We start from the raw sequence: 25,112 nt of genomic DNA, 5'->3' as shown, positions 1-25,112 counted from the left end.
TTGTCTTAGGCACCCGAAAAGGTAGTTCTTTTCCCGACCTTGACTCACATTCAGGAAGAGATCGCGCAGAAGACCATTTACTTTGAGGCGAAATCGATGAGAGCGAGAGGATTTGACCCAGTAAATAGAAATAAAAGTGTAGCCTCGGGCTCATGCGATTATTTGAAGCAAAGTTAAAAGTTATTAATAGGATTTGACTGTATGTATACATCGATAACAGCAATGACTGCACGCACATATCATACATCGTTAATAGCAATAAACCGTAATGTAAAAGAAAAGAAAAGAAAAGAACGGGCTGGCAATTCCCACGACCACGAACCATTATTCATTACGAACCATTTCCCAGTCTTGAGCTTCGATCAAAGGCTGCTCTGAGGGCTCTGCCTTCTTTGGCGACAGAGACCGAGCTTTGGTCGCCCGAGGGTCCTTTTTCATCGGGCCACCCTCGAGATTATTTGAAGTGCGAGCGACGAACAGCCGGGTTGGCTTTGGCCTGAGTGGCAGATTCCCATTGGAACGAGCAACAGCCTCGGCTGGGTGTTGCTACCACGGAGAAACCGGCATCCTTGAAAAATTTCCTTGGTCGCTCTCATCCTCGGGCCTGACTGCTATAACCTCAGACTGCGAAGGGACTTAAGACGGCGCAGGATCACTCTCGAGGTCTGCTAGCTACGAAGAAATCGGCATTCTCGGGATATTTCATCCGTCGTCCTCATCCTCGGACCAGACTGCTGCAATCTCAGACTGAGAATGGACTTGAGGCGTCTCAGGGTCACTCTGGACGTTATCATCTTCCTCCTCTGCTGCTCCCTGCATGGCCATGATTCGTGACAGATACCACCGGAGCTCAAGTAGGCTAAAGGATGGTAGGGGTATGGTCTCCGCATTCGGCGTACTCAGTTCGAAAACGAACCCGGAACCAATCCTTGTCCCACTTGGGTAGTGGAAGAGTCCTATATCTGTGACCCCTTCGCCCTCCCTTGGGCTGTTCACCTAACCCATACGGTGTTCGGGATAAGGATGGGACTGAAGCGGGACAAGAGTTGACCGGCGAATAGCGACTAAGGGCAACGGTAGCTAGTGAAAGGCGATCTTCATTCTGGTCCTCTCTTCATTGACAGAAACGGGGCGAAAAGCACAGAGTCCGGTATCCTAATAGCGGTGAGCCTGAACACTTAGCGTTATCAAGTTTGCTACAAACTCAGTTTTCAGAGTATCTCTCTCGCTTTGGAAAAGCTCTTGCTGCCATAAGCGAGTTCGCTCTTCACCCCAGAACACTCGAAGCCAGCGCCAAAGCGGGTCGTTCCGGTATATCACCCCGTTTAGCTTAAAGGGGATGATATGCGACACATCAAGCGTGGGCTGAACTAGTTTGGTGAGGACATATCGCTCCCTATCACGAGTTAATACCTAGAGTAAGGCGAGAAGATTAGCAATAGAACGGTAATCAGGAATATATAGCTGATATTAACGTAAACGTACCAGATTCTTGATATCGTTAGAGCGTCTAGGGGTTTGAGGACGAGCAGGGGGTTGAGGACGAGCAGATAGTGTAGACGGAACCAGTAACCGAGATCGGACTCTCTCAGAGCGTTGGATACAAGCTCCAAGCATCACTGGCCCCTCGATCGCCTGAGTAGAATATGCAGCATCTTCTGGATGAAGACGCCGAAGCTTGCCATTCTCGAGCCGAATATTGTCTCTTGGCTCATTCTTCGCCGAGATCTTGTTGCCAGCCCCTAGCGTGACAGGATCATTATTAGCTCGGGTTCAACCACAGAAGGCGTCAAGTCAATTAACTCACAAATGCCAGCGTGATCACTTGTGATGTCCATGGCTAATCGCAGGGCCCATCTGAACTCTTCTGCGTCGGGCTCGACTGCCCTTCGCAGGACACTCATGTCGCTGAACCACAACGCAAACAGAGAGGTTCGAGCCACAGAGGATAGTGTATCATCCAGCTCTAGCAGGCGACCAATGAGGTCTTGGCGCTCTGGGTCCTCGAACTCCGAAAAAACATGGACGGTGTCCATTGTGACAGAAATTGTCAACAGGCTGTCGGAAGAGCTTTATTTGACAAGTCTTCTTTGATGCCAGACAGAGCGGGAGAAGGATGTTGTGGGAGCAAGAGAGAATCAGAGTTGCACCATATCTTTCTGCAGGAGAATGGAACCGCGTCCCGATTAGGAAACCAGGTGTTCGGCGCGGGTAGGAACGGACGATGCCGACGCGGGCGAAAGCCTTCAACCTTCCGAATCTTGAAAAACCAACGGACCAGAATAGATCGAATAGATCGATGGAGTGATGAAGAAGAAGGCAAAGATTCCACATGCCCCATCCTGCCCACTCGCTCCCGTCGGCGGAAGTTCTTCATGTACCGGCTCTACGTTAGGGCTTCAGCGAATGCACACAGCTTCTCACCGGGTTTCATGAGGAATTTCAATTCTAAAATGGTTGCAACCTTGCCCCATCAGGAAGTATCTGATTAGATCCTCCAGTGCATGACGGTAGGTTAATGGATGAAACAATGGACGTCAACACGCGCACTGGTCGAGCCCTGGTGCCCCTACCTGTTAAACCCAAGAATGTGTTCACCTGCAGCCCTACTAACTTACTGGGCTTCAAAGGGACGATGAAAAGGTGGGTGTAGCTGAGAAATGAGTCGTCGGGTATCTTTAGAACGTTCCTGACCAGACATGTAGCACTCGTCTGGTACTAGATCCGATTCATCATCGAAGGTACCCACGGCTCATCTTGAGTACCTACCAACCTCAAGTTAGTGCTCCTGGTACATTACTCACTAGTGTTAGTACCTAGTAACTACCTACTACCTACTACCAGTACTCAGTAGATGATGATACAGTATACCTTACCTTGATACGTATAGTATTAAGGGGTAGGGAGATAATTGTAGATCATGTACTCTTATTTGCATAATTGTAGACAAGTCGCACTCTCACTAGGACGTGAGAACTGGACAGTGTACAGATTCTACTCATCCAGTTCTAACTCCTCACCACGGAGTGACCTGCTCGAATATGAAGCACAAGACAGAACGTAGTCTACGGTACATGTTTGGGTGAATAGTGTCACGTGCGCGCCAGGAGAGACTGTTGTTACTAAAGCGGATCGAGAGCCCTCCTGGAGCCCAGGTATTTGATGCTTGATGACTGCTTCCAGATCCATAATCCGCCGCCACGGAATACGAAGAGCAAGCCTCTCGAGCCACAACGATAAAGGCAGTTTCTCATCTCTCAATGCCGACAGCGTTTCCGCAGGTAGGATCCCCATGCAGTTCAGCTTCATCCAGCTACTGCTCTGGAATAAATTGCTTCCCTGCGGTACTGGGAACCAACAAAGACATTGGAGCCTGCGGATCCTGATCTGGTCTCTAGATGGTGGGGAGAAGATCTTCATTACCTCCTCTCAGCCACGCCCGATCCCTCGTCTTACCGATTCCAAGCCACCGCAGTCGCTCTACCCAGCTACCCAGATACTACACTTGTCTACTCACTATGGCAATTCCATCAGACAGTTTGTCATTTGCGATTCAGGGGTGGATAGTGGGACTGCGTACGAGTGGTCGCTGAACAGCCAACTCCTAGTGGTAAATTACTGCTCCACTTGGTTTCGACATCCGGAACTACGGTTATCGTGAAAATTTTCATCTCTGCTTTCCTCCAATCCACCTCGTCTACTTGCACATGTCACATGGACGATTTATCATGACTTGAAGCTCGAGCACTCAGTCCATAAACGACTCAAAGGCTTCATTGACGGGCTCACTCACCCACAAATCAGTTCCTTTAGGGCTTTTAGGGCTTTTAACTGCGAAAACTTCTTGTACCGCAGTGAGTATGCCCACCCAGAATGGAGGCTGGATGCCATGGACACTACGGACATCTTTCCTGTGCTCCCTGGCCGGACTCTTTCTGTCGCTCTTTCTGGTCCTGGAAATTCTTCGCCAATATTCCGAGCGTAACAACGGGCTGGTGGTCTACAAGACAGATGCTCAGATTCCTACGACCATTACCGTGCTCTAGATCTATGGTCCCGTCTCCTTGTCACTTCTGGTGGTGACCATCTGGAATTTTATGGCGGCCGACGTCCTACGGTTGGAGTCATTCTTTCAGCTCTCCCGTCCCGAGGGAGTTCCCGCGACTGTTCTGTTCACAAATTATGGCTCTTGTTACGGCTTCATGGCCCCTCTGACTGCCGCTCGTAATCGCCACTGGCTGGTCTTTTTTGTGGCTGCACTGTCGACCGCTCTGCGAGCCCTCCTCCCTGCGACATCCGCAGGTCTGATGGTATTGACGGAAGTCACTACATCCCAAACGAATGGTATCTCGACCTGGCCAGTATTGCTGGATACAAATTTACAGAGCAGTCGTTTCGCCGCCGAGTCGGCTCGATACACCCGTTCTTCCGTGGTAGTCTCTACAGATCACCTCTACTGGCTGCGCTCGTCTGACTACGCATCCGCACCGGCGTCTATTCCCGATGACACGAATGAATCCTCCATGGTAGCGGTGAATCAAACTGTCTACTGGGCCGATCTCACCTGCGAGGATGTGACGGTCGCTGACTTGAAGCTCGCGAGATCTTCTCGAACGTCAACCGCGAGAGATGATGTGAATACCTCCGCTCATCATGACCCGTGGGACGAGTATCAAATCCAATTACCCCCAAGTAATGATGGCCGTTCGTGCCGCATCAGCTTTGCTCTGGACACGACCAGCTTTGTTGATAGCATGTCCTCTCAGTTACAGTACTGGGAACCACTGGGTGCCCTGTCTCGGAGTGCCGTGGAGTCTAGTTTAAATGCTACGAACTGCGAAGACCGCTCATTGGTTGGGTTGCTTGTGGACATTCCAAGTGCTAGCGATGCAGCCGCAGGCCGTGTCCCTAATGCCACTGCATTCTCCTGCACCGCGAATTACTTTTCTTCCACAGCGGAGCTTCATATGAGTGTCAATGCATCGATCGTCGGTGCAAAGGTTGATCAGTCCAGTCAAAGATCTATATCAGGGGAGGACTTTGATATTTGTGGGTTTCAGAACCTTCTCCAGCTCGAACAACATGCTCGCGTGGATACAGCAAATACGGGCTTAGTGGAGCTAATGCCCGATGCTCTTGATTCTCCCGAAATGTCCTGGTACTCAACGCTGATCAGATCGAGTAATGGCCCAACGCCATTTGATGTCGCCGCGCGGGTTGACAGCCATCAATACCAGGAAATGATCAGTGAGTGTTGAAAATACAGGTTTATCACCACCATGGACAAGCTGTTCGACCCGACCGCAGCAACAACGACCCAAGCCAACATAGTCACAATCGTCGTGTCTCTATCTATCTTACCAAAGGCCGCTATTACGGTGGAGATACTTTTCCTGGTTTCAGCCGTACTACTACTGTCTCTGGCGTTTATCTACCCACGACGTGCAAATATCCTTTCAGGCGATCCTGGATCCATAGCGGCCCAATGCGCATTGATTGAAGACATCATGAGCCCGAGGTGCAAATTGCTCACGTCAAGCGACCAATTCAATCATGCCACTTCTCGTCAGCTGTATCTCTGGGCCAAAATGTTCCGATGCGAATGGACCATTGGCGCGAATGGGCCTAGACTCGATCTAGTTCATATAAACGCTGACAGGTCATTTTCAGAGTCAGCGCTACCGCCTGTTAAGAGGGCTCGAGATCGTCGCCCTCACTTCGTGATTCTGCCCTAGTTTCTGGTGGAGTGCATTTTGCTCATTGGAGTCGTCGTCATGTACGCTCTTGTGGTGAAATTCATGTCTATCCAAGACGTCAACAACCTTTCGCACCAGCAAGTTGCATTGCTGGTAGCTTTGATCATCGGCCCTACGTTCATTGCCTCACTTGTCAATTCCTTGCTTGCTTCAATCTTACGGCATGTCGCAATGATTGAGCCTTGGATGCGTCTACAGAAAGGCGGAGCTTCTGCAAAGGAGTCTCTATTGAGAAATCATGGCTCAAATACCCCGGTCTCTGTGCTCTTGCAAAGCTGGAGATCTGGGCCCCCCGCCATTGCTGGCCTTGTCCATCATTTGCATTTTAGGTCTGTTGCTCAGCGTGGTTAGTGCTCGCGTCTTTGAGCCGCATAACGTACATTACACCGAGCCCGCAACGGGGTTGAAGTCTCATTATAACGGCACTGCTGTTCCGCCGTTGATGGACATTGAATTCGATGGCTACGGCCTGATTTCGAGCAACCTGAACGCAGGCACTCCAAACGTCCCATGGCAGGTTGCAAGCTATTCGTTTCTTCCCATAGAAACTAGCAACCTAGGAGACACCGGGTCCGTGGACCTCGATTATGAGGCAACCACCGCTGGTATCGGCGCCGCTTTAGATTGCCGGCCAGTTCCATTCAACCAGACATGGCAGACTGATGGATCTGGATCGGGGACATGGAGTTATATCACACATTTGGGTGATACATGCACAGTGAGAGCACCATATGCCGCAGAGGGCAACCGTTTCATCGAGAGATCTGTGTACTACCTTCAACCAGATGAGGCATCTTCGGCGAAGCCCAGCTGCGCAACAGCTTTGTTCATTGTGGCTCGCTGGGAGACGATGGAAGCATCGCCCAACAACCCGCAAAACTCGCTGGGTTTGTATTGCGAGCCTTCTATTTCGAGTGCGGACTTTGATGTTGTCTTCGATTCCCAAGGCATCGTCTCTTCGTATGAGCTATCATCCGTCTCGAATGCGGATCATGTGCAAATGACAGACTCTGCGACGATTGTGTCGCAATTCAATCAGGCAATTTCTGGGCCGAGACAGACCTATCCTTCCCAGCGGAATTGCTCCTTCAGCCAGTACGACTGGCCCGGTATGCTTACTGCATGCATTCACGACCGGTTGAACCCCAGTACCTTACGAGCCTTTGATTCCGGACACCTGGCTAGAGCCGCGGAGCTTGCTTATCAGCAGAGCTTTAGCACCTATCTTACCATGAGTCGCGACCTCTATTTCCCAAGATATTCGGCATCAGCAGCGGTGTCGGTCCAAGGCACTGTCCTTCGGATCCTGTGGGGTCTCATTCCGTCGATTCCATCCATGATTCTTGCGCTGGTCCTTCTAGCACTGGACCTCATAGTTCTGGTTGTCGTGGTCACCACACGATATACCTCTTTTCGCGCACCCCGTGTGCCCAAGTCGATCGGGTGTTTGATCCCTTGGATTGCCGAAAGCTCGATGAAATCCGACTTTCAAGACATGTCTTACATGAGCAGGCAAGAAATACAAAAAAGACTCGATTCTGAAGGGAGATACTATCGATTCGGACTGACCCGTCGTTTGGACGGGCGAGAAATGTGGACGCTTGACGTCGAAGACCCTGAAGAGGCTGGCTATGAACTGAACGAGATACCCGTTATCTCACCGGCCAGACCTCCGTAGCATTGTTTGTACCTTATATTTGCTGTTTCAGCCTGTTTATATTCATCCGACTCTTCCGGAAGGATAATTCATCAGAGGTAAAAGAAAGGTGAAATTCACGAATAGTTAACTGCTCCTCTTCCAATTTGTCTGGTAAGCTTGATCTCTTGTGAACGTGTCTGTCATTTCTGCCTTGCTAGTGGAGCAAGGTTTGATCATTGCAAGACCGTACCATCTCTCCAGCTACCTAGGTAGCTATCTTCAGTTCAGATAGAATGAACCATTGCCGTGCAGTAGGTGCCACGCGGGCCGGGTGAAAATCGGGCCCGAGCTAGGTACATACCCGATTCTACGGCCAGATTCTAATCGAGACCATTCCACCTCCTAGGTTACCGAGATAGGACCGATATATGCCCGATCTTAATAGAAGAGCAGCCTTGACGAGAAGCGAGCAGTTCCCAAACAAAGACATGGAAAAACAGCATTGGTCCATGTGGGACCTGACTCATGGTGGTTGTCTAGCTCCGAGTGATGATCACTCGTGAATTGTCTGTCCTTACCTCCACCTATATCAGATAAGAGCAAATGTGAGATTGCATCGTGCGCCAAATACGTCAGTGAAGTAGGTGCTGTAGATTGTTTATTGCTCTATATAAGTGGTGTGACCTGCGCCAGCCGCGCTTAGAAAGGTAGTAGACAGACCTATAAGGTATCTAGCAAAAAGGGTCGCAAATCGTTGTGATAAGCGCAGTGGATGCCTGCAAGTGGTCTATAATGATGGAAATGACAGGAGAAAAAGGATGTCAACAGCATAAGATCAATAACGCCAGTTATCCAAAACCTGGACTCTACCCGAGTACCATGACCGTTCACCTCTCGCCAGAAAGCCGAAACATCCTCAAAAAACAAACAGCGAAGATCATGTGTATATATATGAAAAGCAAAAGGGAAAATGTGGATTGGATGACCACAGAGCGGCTCCAGTATGCATGAAAACGGGAAAAAAGGAGAAAATATCTCATGTCCGGTAGATCTTGATGACATTCTTAATCGTCTTGCGACAAATCGGGCAGAGATCAACCTGCTTAGCGCATGTCACGCAAGAACAGATGTGTCCACAGTCGCAGAAGACGGCATTCTGCTCTTCGGAGTAGCATATTTGGCAAAGGTCAGCCTCGTCGTCAGCCACTTCCCAGTAGCTGATACCTTTGCCGTGACGCTTGCCGTCCTTATAGCCTCCGACGTACTTGTTGCCGGTCGATTTCTCAATGTAAGTACCCTGGCCATGACGGACATCGTCAACCCAGTCTCCGTCGTATGTATCGCCAGTTGGATACTCCATCTTGCCTTGTCCGTGGCGACGACTGAAGATGAAGTCCCCCTCATACACAGTGCCAGTCGCAGAGATGTGCTTGCCACGCCCGTGATAGTATCCTTTCAAGATTTCTCCACTGTAGAAGTCATTGACAAAAGTGGCTTCGAGAGTCTGGTGACCAGTGAACCCCGCAAGGGGGTGATGCCTGGATTCAGCCCACAAGTAGTGAACCAGTCGGTCGGGGCTGGAGAAGAGACCATCGAGGCTCAGCTGAGATCGTTTCTCCTTCGTGATCTTATCACCGATAATGATGCAAGATCCATGAGCAAGCATTGCATCCCCGAAAGTCTCTGCCGGAGACACCGAGGTCACCGTAGTGCCGTCAACTCGCTTCCACAAAAGGAAGTCACGACGAATGGTCCATTTCATATGCTTGCGAATGGATGCCTTGACATTGGCGTCCAACTTCGAAAAGAAGGAGCCGACGGTCCGCAAGACCTGATTGTCCGGGTCAAACATTTGAATGAAATAGTAAGCATGTCCAGCGGGCGATGAAGGCGCCGGGTCCTGCAGAGATTCAATCTGGGGCGGAGAGGTCGAGGCTGACCGATGGGTCGGAGAGGAGGATCGTTGATCGGCCGCATTCGCGACGGTGACGACTGGAGCCGGCCCTGTCGCAGCCGCATCAACCTCGGCAGCGGCGATGGCGATTTGGGACTCGGATTCGGGCGCGTTGCCATCAGAAGTGTTTGAAAGATCAGCATGGGTCGGAAGGGTCCTGGAGCCAATGTATCCGGAGGAGCTTGCAACGGCCTCTCCGTCGGCATTCGATGACGAGAGGTCCGGAGTGTTCAAGCCGGAGCGTTCGACGATGGACTCCTCCGCCTTATCTCCGCCCACAATGACTGGCTCTGGATCAGGGATTCCGAAAACCTTCGCGTCATCTACGCAGATGGGGTCAATAAAGGTTTCACGAAAAAGAAACAACGCATCAACTGCAAAGACAGGGTGGACATACCCTCCGAGATGGTCTCCATCCAGAACCGCATAGTCGTCTCGGATGGATCCAAAGGAGCGTTAAGATCAGTGATCAGATCAAGCGCGGGTGTTGAGCCACAGTAAGCCCGAGCCTGTCCAAGATGCCAGAGACGTACTAGCTCCGGACGAACGTTGCTTTCTCCAGAAAATTTCCACGTGGAGATCTTCTGGCGCAATTCTACAAGGCGGGAATGGCGTGGCAGTGTCATGTACATAACAGAGTTGGACTCCTTGGCCTGCTTCATCAAGTCGTAGCCATCGAACAGGCTGCCAAGCTTCTCGTAGCCTGTTAACGAGTATACCTCCACGTGGACATTTCGATCGGTGGCGTGCCGAGGCGCCTCGTATACTCCAGTCTCGAGATACTGCTTCAGGGGTTCGGACACTTGCCAGGGACCTCGGGGACCTGGAAGCAATTCTTGGACCATGTCACTGCGAACATACATGACATTGACAGGGACATCATGTCCCTTCTTGTGATCCACGGGGTCAGAGGCCCTGAGACCCAGATGAGGGCCCGAAGCGGTTTTCTGGGTCAAGCACTCGACGCGGTTGTCGCTACCATCGTCGAAAGCAAGCCACTTGCTGCCGGGACCGGCTGGACGTAGGATACTGAAGAACTTTCCGGAAGTTCGACGACCTCGGTGGACGACGTAACCGTAGAGGACATACTTGGATCCTTGCCCATCAATAACATAGGGGGCAAGATCCAGCTCTTCGTCAAGCTCCACTCGATTAAAGGCCAGTTGCCAACGCATCGACTTATCCAGCACATGGCGCCCCAACTCAACGTGAAGGACGGGAGGAAGAGACCACTGTCCTGGCTTGGCCGCGAGATACTCTTTCACTGCCTGACCGATCGACTGGGCTTGGTCAGCTCGCACACATAGTCGCGAGTTATAGGCAGCAGGAAGGCGGTTCACTTCCACATCCTGCGTCGGACTGTCAAACAATTGGGCGAATTCCCGCTCCGCCTCGGTACCGGCGAGCTCGATCTCCAGTGTGCGTCGCAGGCGCTCCCAGAATTCAGAGACATCGCTTGAGAACTCGCGCAGGTTGCGCAAAGTGGACGTGATGCCGTCGGTGTCCACATACTGGTGGGACTTGCTCGGACGGCGGAGTTGCCAAAGCAGCTTTTGCAGCGCATCACACAGAGGCTTCGGCTTGACATCACCATTAGTGAGATGTTCCAGGACATTGACTCCTTCGATGATCTTGCAGAACGGAGCAATATGGAGCCAGGACGCCAAACCGGCCACCTCAGCGCTGTGATTGACGACCGAATCGCCCAGAGGACGATAGCCCGTGAGGGCGAGACTGTCCCACGTGGGCTCTGAATCACTGGGGTGCCACCACAAAGACTGCGTGGGATCGTCGATCACCCTGATATATGCGTCAAAGGCTAGTGTGTCATTATTCAGGAGCGCTCGGTGCTGTCCCCGGCGACGTTTGTGTATTTGATCCCATGGGCCGTGGAAATAAGTCCAACCCCAGTCAAGGTTGTGAGGATTGAATTGATGACACGAGGACTGCATCCAACCCGTTCGTGGTTCCTCTGGATTGTAGACAATGACACCGATCTGCGCCGCGACCCGCCAGGGCCCGGACGATTGGGCTTCTGCATCCGTTTCAACGGCCCGGGCGTCAGGGACGGCCTGGTCGTACTTAGCCCTGAAGTCGTTCAACCACGTTCGTGAGTCGGAGGTGGCAGGGGTTTGAATATCGAATTCGGGAACCACGTCGTCGAGTTTGGTTTCCGCTTTGCCCCGACGGACAGTGAAGCTTGTGTCGGGAAGTATTTCGTCCGGATCGGGCATGGTTGGAGAGCACTCAAGATAGACGCTGAGTGAGCCCACATTGTTACCCCGAGGATAGAACTTGATCCGCCACCAGTACCCTCCGACAAAGGCCGCCGGAGACCGCATGACCTTAGCACGATTCGGCGCTTGACGTGTACCACGAACACCCTTCAGCGTCCATGTGAGACGCATCTTTTCCCTGGGCACATACTCGGGATCGTTTAGATCCCTGAAAAAGTTGCTTTCCCAATAGGTATCTAAATGGTCGTCAGTCTCACTGCACCAAATCACTTTGGGAACCGTTCTGGGCGCGAAGCATACGATCACATGCACTGTAGTCTTGTTCCGCGCTGTTGATCTCCTTCAACTCCTCTTCATCGGGGCCTGACCTGTCCTCTTCAATTCCAGCCCAGTATGCATGCTCCACATGCTCGTCAGGCCCGACAGCCGTGGAGGAAGGAAGTCGGGGAGCATGGGCTGTCTCTGAAGGGGTCTCTGCCGGTGAAACGGGGGGGACGGTGTCGGTTTGAGGGGTGATGGGAGTGAGATCGGAAACTGATTGCCGTGAAGGAATGGCTATAGATGCCTGCGCCTGGAGATCACCAGCAGCGGAGGGGATCGAAGTCAAAGGACTTGTCGAGTCGGGTTGTGAAGCATCCATAGTGTTTCAATATTCGACGTATTTGGCTGTAAAGGAGCGCTCGGCGTGATCCTGATGCAGGAACTATGGGGAATTGGTTTCGGCCACTTTGGCCGTACTTCAATGCAAAACGGAAGCGCACACAGTGAGGCTGGCCGCACGAGGCCCGCGCAATTCCACGCTTTCTATACTTGCACCTTATTGAGACGGGACCGATGATTGCGGGTGATAAGCCTTGTCCTTGCTTATCGGTAAGGGATCGGCCGCTGTGGAGTGGAGGTGAGAGCAATCGCAGTGCTATCAATGCCGAGATTGTAAGCTTGTTCGACCAGTTTTGACAAGGGAACGACCGTCGAGGTATTGAAATAGAGCGAAAAAGAGCGTGAGTCACGAGAGATGCAAGAGACGAAAAGAAAATGACCCGACAGCCAGGGGGGGGAAAGGGAAAAAACGAGGACGAAAAAGGGCGCGATCCGATCAGGAACCCGAACGAGTCACCCGAGTGGGTCTCTCCCCCCCCAAATGATCACCCAAGGGTCAAATCGCGCGATAAGAAGAAGGACCAAAAAGTCCGGGGAGGATGCGCAACGGACTTCAAAAGGGAGAAAGAGCGAAGGGGGAGGCGTTCCACTTTGACATTCGGGCGCACCAGGTGATCGATATCCAGTTTCTAGTCTTTCTCCATACTTCCACCGTCCCTCTGGTTCAAAGACCACGCGGACCGGTCTCTTCTGTAGGGCTTCGTGATCCATGGAATCCGCTGATGAATCAGAAGTCGCTATCATATGTTGAGGAGGTTGACCTCATTTGGGGCAAGCCGCATGGAGATCACGAGTATACATGGATTTACATATCTCTCGGCTCATGCAGGCTATCAAACCCAAGACAGGGGGGAATCCAAAACCGACTGGACGGATTGGAATCACCTAGGACAGCTTTGCAGTCCAGGCCACAGTACTACTAACTGATCATATGGAGGCCACGCAGCATTTGTATTGTGACTATTGTGTACTCAGTACTGCTGTACTTTTAGTACATAATTACTACCTGGTACCTACCTCTCCTACCGAGGTAAGTCCTATCAGTACCTTACTCTGTCTAACTATACTGTATAGTAGTGTGTACCTGTGTACAAACTACAGACTATAACAGGTAGTGTGTATTCAATATTGTATATTGTATACTGTATACTGTATGTATACCGTCCACTTGTACAGTACTTCTGGATCGGACGAGAGAATACAAACTGACCCAGTTGTTCGCTTCAGCATTCAGTGGCCCACCAGAGCGGACGAGGTCTCCTTGGTCAATTGGATCTCACTCGACCAAGTGACGGGCGATTGAGGGTATGCAAGGCCCATCGGTGGACAGAACGGTTGGGGAAAAAAAGGTAACCGCGGATCCGAAAGCCCGGGACGGCGGCGAGTGGATGTAGAGATAAAGTGTATCTACATTGCTTCACCCACTTTTGGGACCGCATGAAGCTTGTACATGATACGTCACAGTACCGTCTCATCAAAAGTCCAGGATGATTCGTCTACTACCACAGGTTAGTAAGGTACTAACTCCGAGCACCCGTGGCAAGTCCCCGAAATCAGTACTTTCTTGCCTCCCGCTTATCGGAGTCGTCAGGGGAATGTCAATGCACTGTTATATCGTCACCCAAAGCAGCTCATCGCTTCGCAAGGCAATTAACCACCTTAACGGATGTATATTGCTACATACCCTTCCCAATGTTGTGAGATCTCCAGATAAAGTCTTTGGTACTTACCTATCCTCGGCTTCCGGTCTGCTGAGCCTCCTCATTCGGCTCACGCGGCTCGTAAAGTCAGCTGCCTCAGGCCCCATGGCTGCCTCTCCGACGTGGTCATGACTCGTGTTTCCCGGCCGTAACACTGCATGACTACACACGCCATGAGCCTCACGGCTCGTCCAGTCTCCCTTGGATGATTCGAGTGTTTCAGACGAAAATGAACAACCTAACAACATTAGTCGTCTGAAGTTGCTTCGGACCGTAGACTATGATCTCCGGCTGCCTGTCACACCCCCTCCTCGAGTGGTATAATAATCTCTTCCGCCGCGAGTCTATGCTCATTCTGAGGCAGTCTACTAGTGGATCACATCACTGGTTCACTAGGTCCTGGTACAACGGAGGGTGAAACACTACTATTGGAAACGGTGTACCAATATAGTGACTAACCCACGAACTTCTTTTCCATCTCAAGCGGATGAATAACCTCACCTGCCAATCAGAATCACATTCGTTAGCCGATCATTCCGCAAGGGACAGTCTCGAGACTGCCGGTCTGCTCTCTGGATTTGTGACGGGTCAATAGTTGGCATGGGTAATCTATTTTTGCGGTGAGCCAAGCAGGTCAGATGGCCACCAAGACCGACGACTCATCTCCTCAGCAGTCGACCACGACGAACACGACTGGAATTGTCAACGAGCCATAGTATCAATCACAGTACTACTATCGGAACTTAATACGTGCACGTCTAGCCTAAGTATTCGATCAAGCTTAGTGGTGTTTCACAAATCTCCCGTCTGATGCAAGACTCGCTGCAGAGTCGGGTCCATTCTAGGGGGTGTTCCATCACTGACTAGATCGCCTCAGGAAACTACATTAACAGGCGACCATGCCTGTTTCCCACCTGGCCACCTCCAGTGCAGAGAAGAGATCGCAACGGGGGCTAGGACTAGTGACTCTAGTAAGTGAGAGTTTCGTCCCGACGTCCACCAATGTATGGGCCCCCAACCTTAAAATAGGTTTCGTCCAGCGGTTCCACCAAGACGGTCGGCTGTCAGTCCTTTCCTAATCGCCGACGCTCTCGCAGTCGACGAGAGAGACGGCCAAACCTACCTAAAGGGCTGCGTAAGTGGAGGTGAACCTCAGTAAGAAATGCGGAATATCGCATAATACTGCACATAGTATATGTCATGATCACTGTATCCGTCAAGCAGTGTCCTTCTAGGCTTCTACTCAAAACCCGACATTCTCAGTGAATTCGATCGCCAAATCTCGCACGGCCTACTGTCGAGTTGGGAATGCCCATATTTCATCCCACTACAAAACAACTGCAGTCCGAGATCGCCGCCGAGTCTCGTTGCCACCTTCAGTCCTGTCTCCACTCTCCAGTCTCCAGTGCTCCACTAATACCGTAATACCGGTACTAAGGCAAATCTGCCGAGGGACGGCCGAGACGGATCGTGGAGACACGCATTGGCGAATCACCCAAGATATTCCTCTTCAACTGTATTGGCTATGGATATCCTCGTCTCGCCACTCGGCAGTGGGCAGTGGGTACTCGCGAGTCGCCATACGCATACCTACCAGGTACCCAGGTAGCGCTATCTTCAAGTGCCCCGCGCCCCTGGAATCTCACGTAGACGCGAAGGCAGTAATCACATTATGATTTCAGCAGAGGAAGAACAACATCTTCGGGAACGCTTGGTGAGTATCTGGACCACCCAGCACCCCAGGGGCTTGCTGAAGAATGATGCTCCTCAGCGGCGGGAAAAGTCGTCATTCGATGGTTCGCCGAGACAAATAATGTATAATGTAGTGGCTTGATTGGTGGTACTACTAGAGGCAGACTTCGAAAGCACAACTCGAGGAGTTAGAAGACTGGTGCGAAAGGTATGTATGATCATGAGTAGTAGTGCTAAATGCTGATTGCTGATGGTAGAAATGGCGGTGAGTCGAGGCCATAAATGGGTAATCCGAAACCCTTAACAAAGACGGAACTAGACCTAGAAAGTTCAGTGGGAACTTCAATAATATGCCATTCACCACAATACTTGCTTAGGGGATCGGCACCAGTCAAGTTGCTGTAGGGTTTCCCGGGCAAAGTTCCAAGGTAGATGCCAGATGTTGGGAGGTGACGATATTTGGATTGGACGGAATAAAGAGCCTGGGAACCATCAAGTCTGCACTTTCTCAGCTGCAAGTGGTTTCGCTCTTCAGGCTGTGTTCCAATTATGCAGGTGTGATAATAGTGCGTCCCTATATACATTGGAACGAGTCATCTCGTCCATGGTCCCTTGAGATCCAGTCCTCATACGAACAACTGTAATCCACGGCACAATGCAGCATCCGAGGGCCGACGACTAAGTCATCTCAACGACTTCCAGCAATCACCCCAGACCGATGTGTCGATTGAGTCCGTTTGATGGGACACGAGACAGCCCTGTAGCTCCCGCTCGTGGTTCAGCAGACACATGGCCAGCAGTCGCGGGGTATCTGTGAGACATGGGACCCATGGGATCTCGGGACTGGTCAATCCACGTGCACCATCATGGCGTTTCGAAGTCATAAGCGGAAACAACACGGGCCCCTGCATGCGCGCGGCCAGTGGTCATGACACTGCCACCGTGAGAAACAGCCTAAGCAGTCCACGATATGCACGGGTCATCGTCCATGGCGATGTATTTTCAGCTACGCTCGTCCCACTCCCTTAGTTTTCTGCGGGTGCCTGCGTGGCTGTTCCGGATTTTGCGAAAGATGCCGCGACGATCAGTGGGAAGACCACAGTCGCTTCAGCATAGACCTTGACGGCCCTCGCGTCAGCCTTGATCTTACCCCAGCTAACAGCTTCATCGGGTCGAGCGCCAGCATCACTGCCATCAAATTCCTGAGCTGTGTTCACGTACACAGCATGCTCCGCTCCATTGCGCATCAGGCATGCATTCGCGATGTGGTGTTTGACCACACCTCCTCCCAGAATAATCATTCCCGCACGAGCCGCCCGAACAGCCATGGTATTGATGCGGCGCACGTCATCCACAATGTCCACGCGCAGCCTCTGCGGAGAAGACTTGAAGGTGTGGAAGTACAGCATATCGCCCAAAGATCCGTCGGTCAGGGCGGGGCAGAACACGGGAATGCCATTTTTGGCAGCCCAATAAAGCACCGAACTCTCGTTGTTGATCTCATGACCCAATCGCTCCGTGATCCGACTCGGTGTCCAGTGAAGCTCGTCCTCCTCGTCGCCTGTTTCGCGAGCCTTTTTCTTGGCCCCTTCCTGTTCCTCCAGCATCCGATCCAAAATCGGTACCACCCAATCCTCGAACGCGCAGTAGTTGTTGTTGGGTACTAATAAGTTTCCAATTCGGTTAAGGCCTTTTGCTCGCAGCCCAGCGCCGGGTGTGCTGAAGGAGCCCATATAAGTGGGAGCCAGGCACTTGATCAAGTCTTCCTCGACGCCGCCAGCTGTGGTCACGATCGCCGAGACATGTTTATGCTTGACAAGATATCGCAAAGTGTCTCGCAGACCGGAGGAGATGAGGTTGGAGGTAAATCCGAGGAATATCGTGGTCTTCTCTCCACTCTCAGGATGGCGAAAGGCTCGCTGTCAACCGAACAGTGTCAGAATACTGCTTCTTGTGGCACAGGATAGGACAAGAGCCGAGTTCGACGACAGCTTCCCCCCTCCTTTCTCATCTTAATGATCATGTAAATGACCTGCGCAGGGAATTCCACTTACCATTTCATTGATGATCTGAGCAGCTTCCGCAACTGCGCTACCTTGGAAACCCATGTGTGTCATGTTCTCAATCATCTCCGCGACTGTGATGTCGCGACCCTGATATTGATCAAAGTCCACACCACGGACGACCTGCGCATCTTGTGGAACGGGGTGGGAGGCGACCAGGACCGAGTCGATCGCCGACGTAGGGGGTGCAGACTTGCTCATTGTGTTGTGCTGAGAGAATCTATCTTTCGGGTTGTTGGTGTAGATTGCCGGGTAGTCAATGGACAATGATAAGCTGACAGGGGGTTCAATTACTGCCCACCAAACAGGTTGTGAGATAAAATCAATACTCAAGGCTCACAGGTCCAGCTAATTTGATTTTGGGTGCGACGGTCCGTGATATGGTGACTCATGAGCTCGTGCTAGTGTTTCGCGAGAGATTGTGAACCTTTGGACTTTTTTTTTTCCACTGGCCTTATCCTCGGCGGGGCTCCCGGCCTTTACACGGCGATTGACACCTCAGGTATCAGTGGCACAATCGCGGGTGGTTTCACCCAGTGTGTTGGTTACCCCTAAGTTATACATTTATACACAGTAGGACTAGACTCAGTAGGCTGTATGAGAGGTTATACATTCACTACATTACTGTACATTGTACTTGCAAACTCTGGAGTTCCATCAACCACCGTGTACATGTGACTCAAGGAAGATAACTTTAGAAATTCAGTTCTCTCTGCAGAAGCTCAGCCTATGAGATCACAGGCCGCTAGGACTCGACTCTAGTCTTATTCTTCTCCTTGTTCTCAACTTCTTACACTTTGAGCTCGGGCTTTGCTGCGGTCGCCAATGCTGATTAGGGATCCTCCGGTCATGCTAAGCCTGTCTCGGCGCCTTTCGGGGATAGGATTTGACGTGGAAACCACGCTAAGTCTGACAGTCGCCAGATCTGGAAATCAAAGTGTGTAGGACTGTAGGGCCATCGATCGATCTGGTTCTGAACATTAGCGATAGTCGGTCGCACCTAGTCACACTTAGTAAAACTCATGGCTGCCAGAAAGAGCTTACCGCAGGCAGGTAGTTCTTAAGGTCCTAAGCGCCTTGTTCGTCTTTATTAGCCGCTCTGTTCTGAATTTGGCAATACCAAGATATGAATAAATTTGAAAGGGACATAATCGGGATCAGTGCTCAACACCGAAGGTCTTACGAATAAGTACGGTATTGTGAGAGGTTCAGCCATCCAGACGGTGTTGTAGTGTAGGTCAAGCCTTAGAGTAAAATCGTGGAGTTATTTCGGTCGGTACCGGTTGAAAACTTGACAGTACTACCTCTCGTACGTATTAGCTAATGTTGGCTACTACTAGTAGTAAGGTCGCAAGTGGGAGAGGCAGCATTGTCGAAAGACAACGACCTGAGTGAGATCTGGCTCTGGGCAGTTTGACCCCGGAATCACGGGTGTGCAGGGAAGACGTCCAAGAATACTCTGGCCCGCCTCTGCCCTCCAGTGTTGGCCCAGACGTGCAGGCGTGCCGATGCCGAGCACAGACCAGGCCCCTTTTTGTGACTCTTCAGCCCGATGAACCTTTCTGTCCTCGTCTAACATTCCGACCCACCAGTGGTTGCCGATTACACACGTAGGATCCGTCGGTGTATTCGTGTTGGAGTCCCAGAGAAGCAGAGACTAGTCATATCAGTCTGACGAGTCCAACGCCGACATATAGAGCGCGAAGATATCTCGCGTGTGACGTGTACACTGAGCCCCGTGGGCTGCCTGCCCCAACCACCAACAACCCGAGTCAAATTTGACGCCGCCCCATCTCGAATTGGTGACCCAATTAGGTCCTTCTGCACGTGGCCCGTGCTGGAGATCACGTGGCTGACTCTCTTTCCGTTGGTTCGGCTCTCCAGAGGCTGCAACTGGCAAAGTCCAGGACTTCATCCTCGAGAACCCGTGGTCCGATCAGACAATACTGCGGCCACACGAAGCAGAACGGGTGCCGAAGGACCCTGAATTGATTCATTGCATCAGCCCCGATAACATCCTCCCTTCAGCATTCACACCAACTCGCGCTCCACACGTCCCTCGAGTGCTTCGATCACCACATAGCATGACCTCCTAATGTCTTCTCGATTTCCCCCTTCGTCCGGGTTCAACTCCCGCGACCGCTCTCCTCAAAGATTTGGAGATCGCCGACAGCATGGGGGTCCACGAGGTTTCGACGATGGTAGTCCCCCGTTTGGCCGAGAACCTCCTCGTGGCCCCCGCGCGCTCGTTGATTCCCCCGGTCGAGGTGGCTCTATCGTGGGAAGTGATCGGTTTGGTGGAGGTGGAGGCCCAGGGGTGGTGGAGGTGGAGGTGGAGGTGGAGGTGGCGGTGGTCGTGGTCGAGGCTATGGCCGTGGAGGTGACTTTCGAGACCGGGATCGAGACCGAGACCGGGATCGAGACATGCGAGACCCGCGAGACCGCGACTTCAGAGACACAAGAGATGGACCGCCCCCATTTCGACGTGATGCGGATCGCGAGTATGGCGTTCGCCGCGACCGAGATTTTGACACCCGCCCAGATCGCATCGGATTCGGCCGAGGTCGGTCGCGGTCACCCACTCGCGATTTTCGCGACACACGGGATGTCCCATCCCGTGATTTCGATATAGTGCGCATGCGACGAAACTCCCGGGATAGCATAGTATCAGCCTCATCGGGCGGTCCAGATGGACCTCCCTCCAGTGGAGGCCACGTTAACGGACCAGGTCCCATGCGTGGACGCGGCCGGGGTGACTGGGAAGGAGGCCGCGGGCGAGGACGCGAGCTTTTCCGTCGGCGCAGCCGATCTCGGGACTCGCGCGTGAATTGGACACGGGGTCGTCCATCCATCTTGGATCGTGATCGCGAAAGAGATCTGCTGGATCGTGACCGCCCGCTCGAACGTGAGCGTGAGCGAATCCTTGATCGTGAACGTGACCGCGATCGAGAACGGGACCGGGATCGGGACCGTGATCGCGACCGGGACATGGACAGACGATTTGATCGGAGAGATGAGTGGGAGACTCGTCGTCCTGATCGCGAGGACCGAGACCGACCTTTGGAGCCTTGGAAGCGGGATCTTCCACCAAATCGTGCAGATCACCGTGGCTCAACAGCCTCAATAACTGCCTCTTCAGCAAATGCCATTCCTTTGCCGGTCCCGACTGCACCTGAACGACTGACTGAACCAGAACTTCCCGATCTCTTGAGCAGAAAATCATCTGTCATTTCCGGCCCCCCCGCAACTGAGATTCGCCGTGAAAGTGTTCGCCCAGACCCAGCGCCTGTCCGACTCGAACCATCTAAAGATGGAGCAGCATCTGGTCAGAAATCACCTCCTCCGTCAGGTCCCCAGGTTCCTGCTTTTGGCTCAGTATCGACATCAACACCGCCTGTAGGCCCAGCTAAGGCTGGCTCTTTCGAAGAGCGGGCATCTATCGACTCAAAGGCGCAAGTGGACAAAGATTGCCTTCCATTTTCACCACCAACCGGTCCCAAAGCCGAGCGAAGCCAATCGTCGCATACAGGCGAAACTCGAGCTCATTCCTTTGAAGTCAATTCCCGCCATGATGATTCTGTCCGCGTGGCTCGACTCCCCGTACAACTTTCCGACAGGTCTCCTCCCACGGCACCAGCTGCAATGGCGAAGCGGGAATCTTTCCCATTCGGCACCGACCACTCTGCCTCTGGAAGACCAAGTCTTCACACTACCTCCCCAACCTTTACTCGCTTGCCCCCGCCTGCTCCGCGGGCGCTGTCCAGAGATCCGTCGATTTCTCCTCGAATGCAAACTTCGAACATTCCGACTGGGCCTCGAGCATATCAGAAACGGCCAAGCCTGTCACCAAGAGGGGGCGGTGCCAAGGGTATCAAAGGCTGGGGCCGTTCCCCGTTTGGGCGCAATCAATCCGTAGTTGGCCCACAGCCTAAGAAGGAGCAAGATGAATCCGACGGCAAAGCTCCCGTTAGTGGATTTTCTCAAAAGGATACCCTGAATCATGCCCAGAATCATGCCCAACCTACATCTCAGGACCTTGCCCCTGCAACAGACACAACATCGGAGCCACTCGAGTCTACTCCCCCGCGCACTGGTTCAGTAGATTTGCCACTAAGGGTAAGTCCCCAGGCCGTGACAAAGCCTGAGCCTATGCCGCAGGAGGAAAAACAGCCAGGGAGATCTTCTGTAGAAAATGAAGGTCAAGGCCCCGTCGACGTGCCCCGGAAAGAACCTCACGAAGAGCATGCTGAGGTAACTCCACAATCCGAGATCATGGAGAAAGTAACTGCAATGCCAGTCGACGAAGAGGAAGAGGAAGAGGAAGAAAAGGTCGTTTTCACAAAGGAGTATCTGGAGGAGCGAAAACAGAAGTTTGAAAAAGACATGCAATCTCTCCGCGCTGAGATGCCCCTCTCTCCCTTGGAAGACCCTGCAATCATCAACCTTCTTCTCAAGATCCAGCTGCTGGGAAAGGTTGCCCACGATCATGAAGCTCAAGAGGCCGTCAAATCTTTGCCATCTGCAGAAGGGAAAGAGGCTTCATCAACGGAAATACCTGAGGTCGAAGTACCCACAACTGTACCGACAAGCGTTGGCGATGGGCTCGATTCGGCGCCCATCACTGTTGCCCATCAGATATCGAGCCATGAGGAAGACATGATCGTCGATAGCCTCCCATTCCTGCATTCAGGCCCGCCTACCCCGATTTCAGACATAGACTCGTCTCTTGCAAGCAATATGCCCCAACAGCACCTGAACGATTTCGTTCGAAAAGCGCTCATACGCCGGCAAAAGGAGGTCGCGCAGAAAAACGCTGCGCTGCGTGAGGAATACATCTCACATTACAAACGTTGGCGTTTAGAGGTGTGGGAAATGGATCGCCTCAAAGAGAAGAAGCCCATGACCCCTGGCCCGGTCTCACCTCCAGCGCCGCCCGTTCCCACGCCGCCAACGGCGGTCTCTGAAAATCGCGAAGGTCGGCGTTACAAAGGCAACAGTGAACTTGACTTTCTGAATGCATTGAAGGCCTCGGAAATTTCAGCCCAGGAGGAGCTGGAGCGTCGACGAACAAGGATGGCAACCGCGCAGCCTGATTTGGCCCGTGAAGCAATCATTCCGGACATGCTGGAACCGCGGCAAGCCAAGGCTGGGATTTTCAAAGACGTCAACAATACCGTCGATTCGAATGACGCAATGAAAGTTTTTGGATTCCTGCCACCACCCAACGACTTTACCCCGGAGGAGCATCAGTTATTCACCGATGCTTTCATGGCATATCCGAAGAAGTGGGGCAAAATTGCAGAGTCTCTGCCGGGTCGGGATTTTAGACAATGCATCATTCACTATTATTTGACCAAGGAAGAAATCAAGTACAAGGCGAAATTGAACAAACGGTGGAGTCGTCGTGGTCGTGGCAAAGCTCGCTCTACTCGGCCTAAATCCAACGCGTTGATTGCTGATTTGGGAGTTGTCAAGCCTGATTTTGATGGTGATGAAGAGCAACCTCCACCCGTGACCGATACTGGTCGTCCTCGCCGCGCAGCCGCTCCCACATTTGGCGACTCCAATGACTCCGAGGGCGCTATTGCCAACAGCCGGCGGGGTCAATATGTGAAGGATGCTGAATCAACGGAGAAGCCTGCTGCGAGGCGAGGCGGGCGAGCGGCTGGTGCACGAAGTCAGAGACGTGGTGCGAAGGTTGTCCCGCAGGAACCCAAGAGCCAGCCATCGACGCCTCAAGGTAGCAGCACTCCAGCTCCCCCAGTTCTCCCGGCTCATCCAGCTCCCCCAGTTCCCCCGGCTCCCAAGATAGAATCGGGAATGGACGTGCTGGTAGAGGCTGCTCTGCCGCCGGAGAAGGAGCTTGTTGAAAAGGAAAAAGAACCTCCAGCACCCGCCCCGCGCCCTAAAGCTAGCCGTGGACGGGCAAAGGACGGCATCTATGTTTTTGAATCGACAGAAACGGACCCGTCAGTGTCGACACCAAAGACGTCAGAAACCGGATATGGATCTTTGCAGCCTACCAGCTATTGGTCTGTCCCTGAGCAGCGCGACTTTCCTCGCTTGCTGGCTCATTTCGGACGTGACTTTGAGGGCATCTCTACATTCATGAAAACGAAAACGACCGTAATGGTAAGTTTCCATGGACAGTTGCTCCGGCGCCCGCTTTCTATATTTACTAATTTCTGGGTTGTGAAGGTGAAAAACTACTATCAGCGACGCCTCGACTCCGGACAGAAAGATTTCGAAGATATCGTACTGATAGCAGAAGAAAAGAAAGCGCGCGGTGAGCCGACCGGACCTTTGCCGGTGCCCAGTGTGGCTCCAAAACGTCGTTATGAAGCTACTCCATCGGCCATCATCCCCCGCCCGCTAGCACCGCATGGTGAATCAGCTCAAGACACCGAAGATGGACGGTTTCCACCCAAGGGTAAGCCGGCTGCAATTTCACCTCAAACAGTCCAAGTGCACAACCGGCCGCCAACTGAGGGTGACCGAGGCTCGGGTCATTATGCTCCCCTCGTGCAGGCGTCTGCACCTGGGCCCAACCCGTCAATTGTCTCCTCCTATGGCGATGATGTAGCCCGAGGCGCTCGTGTGCAATCCCAACCGTCCCGGACATCAGGTCCTCGCATGGGATTCTTTACTGAAGATCGTCGCGACTCTCAAGTTCTCCAACCGAGCAGTCAGCGTGCCACAGACATGCCGATGCCCGCACGGCATGTTGTGGGCGGTGCTGTGCCTCAAGAACTGGTGGGAATGGATCCCATGGCTCCGCAGACCTACATGCCTGGTCAACCACCTTCGTCGCTCATGCAGCCATCGCATTCACGACACAGTAGTACTACGCAAACGCCCAGCTCGCCAACTCCGCACCCAAGGACAGAGCTTGACCACCCCGCCTACCATCGTGATCCATTTGCGTCAAGGAATTACTACTCTTTACCAGGCCAGCCAACGGGTCTTGTACACTCCCCGCGTCCTGGGCTGTCACCAGTAAAGGATGGCTCTCGCTCCGGTGCAACGCCGATTTCGGAGCCACCTCCGCGCCAGGTGCCCGCGAAGCGCTCGAATATCATGAGCATCCTCAATGACGAGCCAGAAGAACCGCAGCCTCGGAAAAGATTTGCCAGTGAGCTTCCGTCGGGCCATGGCCCTGGTTCTGTCCCTGCATCACGACCAATTTACCATGCTAGTGAAACAGCTCGTCTTGATGAGGCACCCTTGTCCACGTCTGGACCGAAATCTTCCACCTATTCTCAAACAGGCTCTTATCAGACATCTTCTCGTGGATACCCCGATTACAACATGAACAACTACGGACCGCCCCCCAAAGGCTCTGGAAATGCTGTGAACAGTGACTGGATGGCTCGTTTTGACCCAAGAGCTCCACAGGGGGGCCGCTAACACA

The 25,112-nt window shown here is 52.5% G+C and overlaps 6 protein-coding genes across 6 annotated transcripts; 3 read left to right on the top strand and 3 right to left on the bottom strand.

Annotated features, from left to right (window-relative positions):
* Positions 1-702: 702 nt before the first annotated feature.
* Positions 703-2,036, bottom strand: N7539_009520 (uncharacterized protein; the record flags this gene model as incomplete). The annotated part of the gene is made up of 4 exons (XM_056939115.1): positions 703-988; positions 1,205-1,413; positions 1,486-1,742; positions 1,808-2,036. The coding sequence occupies 4 exons, from the start codon at positions 2,034-2,036 to the stop codon at positions 703-705; spliced, it is 981 nt and encodes a 326-aa protein (XP_056785610.1).
* A 2,061-nt stretch (positions 2,037-4,097) lies between these two features.
* Positions 4,098-5,258, top strand: N7539_009519 (DUF3433 domain-containing protein; the record flags this gene model as incomplete). The annotated part of the gene is made up of 1 exon (XM_056939114.1): positions 4,098-5,258. The coding sequence occupies one exon, from the start codon at positions 4,098-4,100 to the stop codon at positions 5,256-5,258; it is 1,161 nt and encodes a 386-aa protein (XP_056785609.1).
* Positions 5,259-5,994: 736 nt separating this feature from the next.
* On the top strand, positions 5,995-7,434 carry N7539_009518 (uncharacterized protein; the record flags this gene model as incomplete). The annotated part of the gene is made up of 1 exon (XM_056939113.1): positions 5,995-7,434. The coding sequence occupies one exon, from the start codon at positions 5,995-5,997 to the stop codon at positions 7,432-7,434; it is 1,440 nt and encodes a 479-aa protein (XP_056785608.1).
* Positions 7,435-8,431: 997 nt separating this feature from the next.
* Positions 8,432-12,226, bottom strand: N7539_009517 (putative MATH and UCH domain protein; the record flags this gene model as incomplete). Its single annotated transcript, XM_056939112.1, has 3 exons — positions 8,432-9,672; positions 9,747-11,822; positions 11,887-12,226. 3 exons carry the CDS (start codon positions 12,224-12,226, stop codon positions 8,432-8,434), a joined length of 3,657 nt encoding a protein of 1,218 aa, XP_056785607.1.
* A 4,437-nt stretch (positions 12,227-16,663) lies between these two features.
* N7539_009516 (deoxyhypusine synthase) lies at positions 16,664-17,902 on the bottom strand (the record flags this gene model as incomplete). Its single annotated transcript, XM_056939111.1, has 2 exons — positions 16,664-17,557; positions 17,693-17,902. 2 exons carry the CDS (start codon positions 17,900-17,902, stop codon positions 16,664-16,666), a joined length of 1,104 nt encoding a protein of 367 aa, XP_056785606.1.
* Positions 17,903-19,796: 1,894 nt separating this feature from the next.
* N7539_009515 (SANT/Myb-like DNA-binding domain-containing protein) lies at positions 19,797-25,108 on the top strand (the record flags this gene model as incomplete). The annotated part of the gene is made up of 4 exons (XM_056939110.1): positions 19,797-19,993; positions 20,155-20,332; positions 20,391-20,524; positions 20,698-25,108. The coding sequence occupies 4 exons, from the start codon at positions 19,797-19,799 to the stop codon at positions 25,106-25,108; spliced, it is 4,920 nt and encodes a 1,639-aa protein (XP_056785605.1).
* Between the last annotated feature and the right edge of the window lie 4 nt (positions 25,109-25,112).

This window comes from Penicillium diatomitis, assembly GCF_028827545.1.
Source record: "Penicillium diatomitis strain IBT 30728 chromosome Unknown utg000018l_segment0_segment0, whole genome shotgun sequence".
In the NCBI taxonomy this organism is placed as follows: domain Eukaryota; kingdom Fungi; phylum Ascomycota; class Eurotiomycetes; order Eurotiales; family Aspergillaceae; genus Penicillium; species Penicillium diatomitis.
The sequence above is the reverse complement of the archived record's forward strand: the minus strand, read 5'-3'. Positions and strand labels throughout refer to the sequence as shown.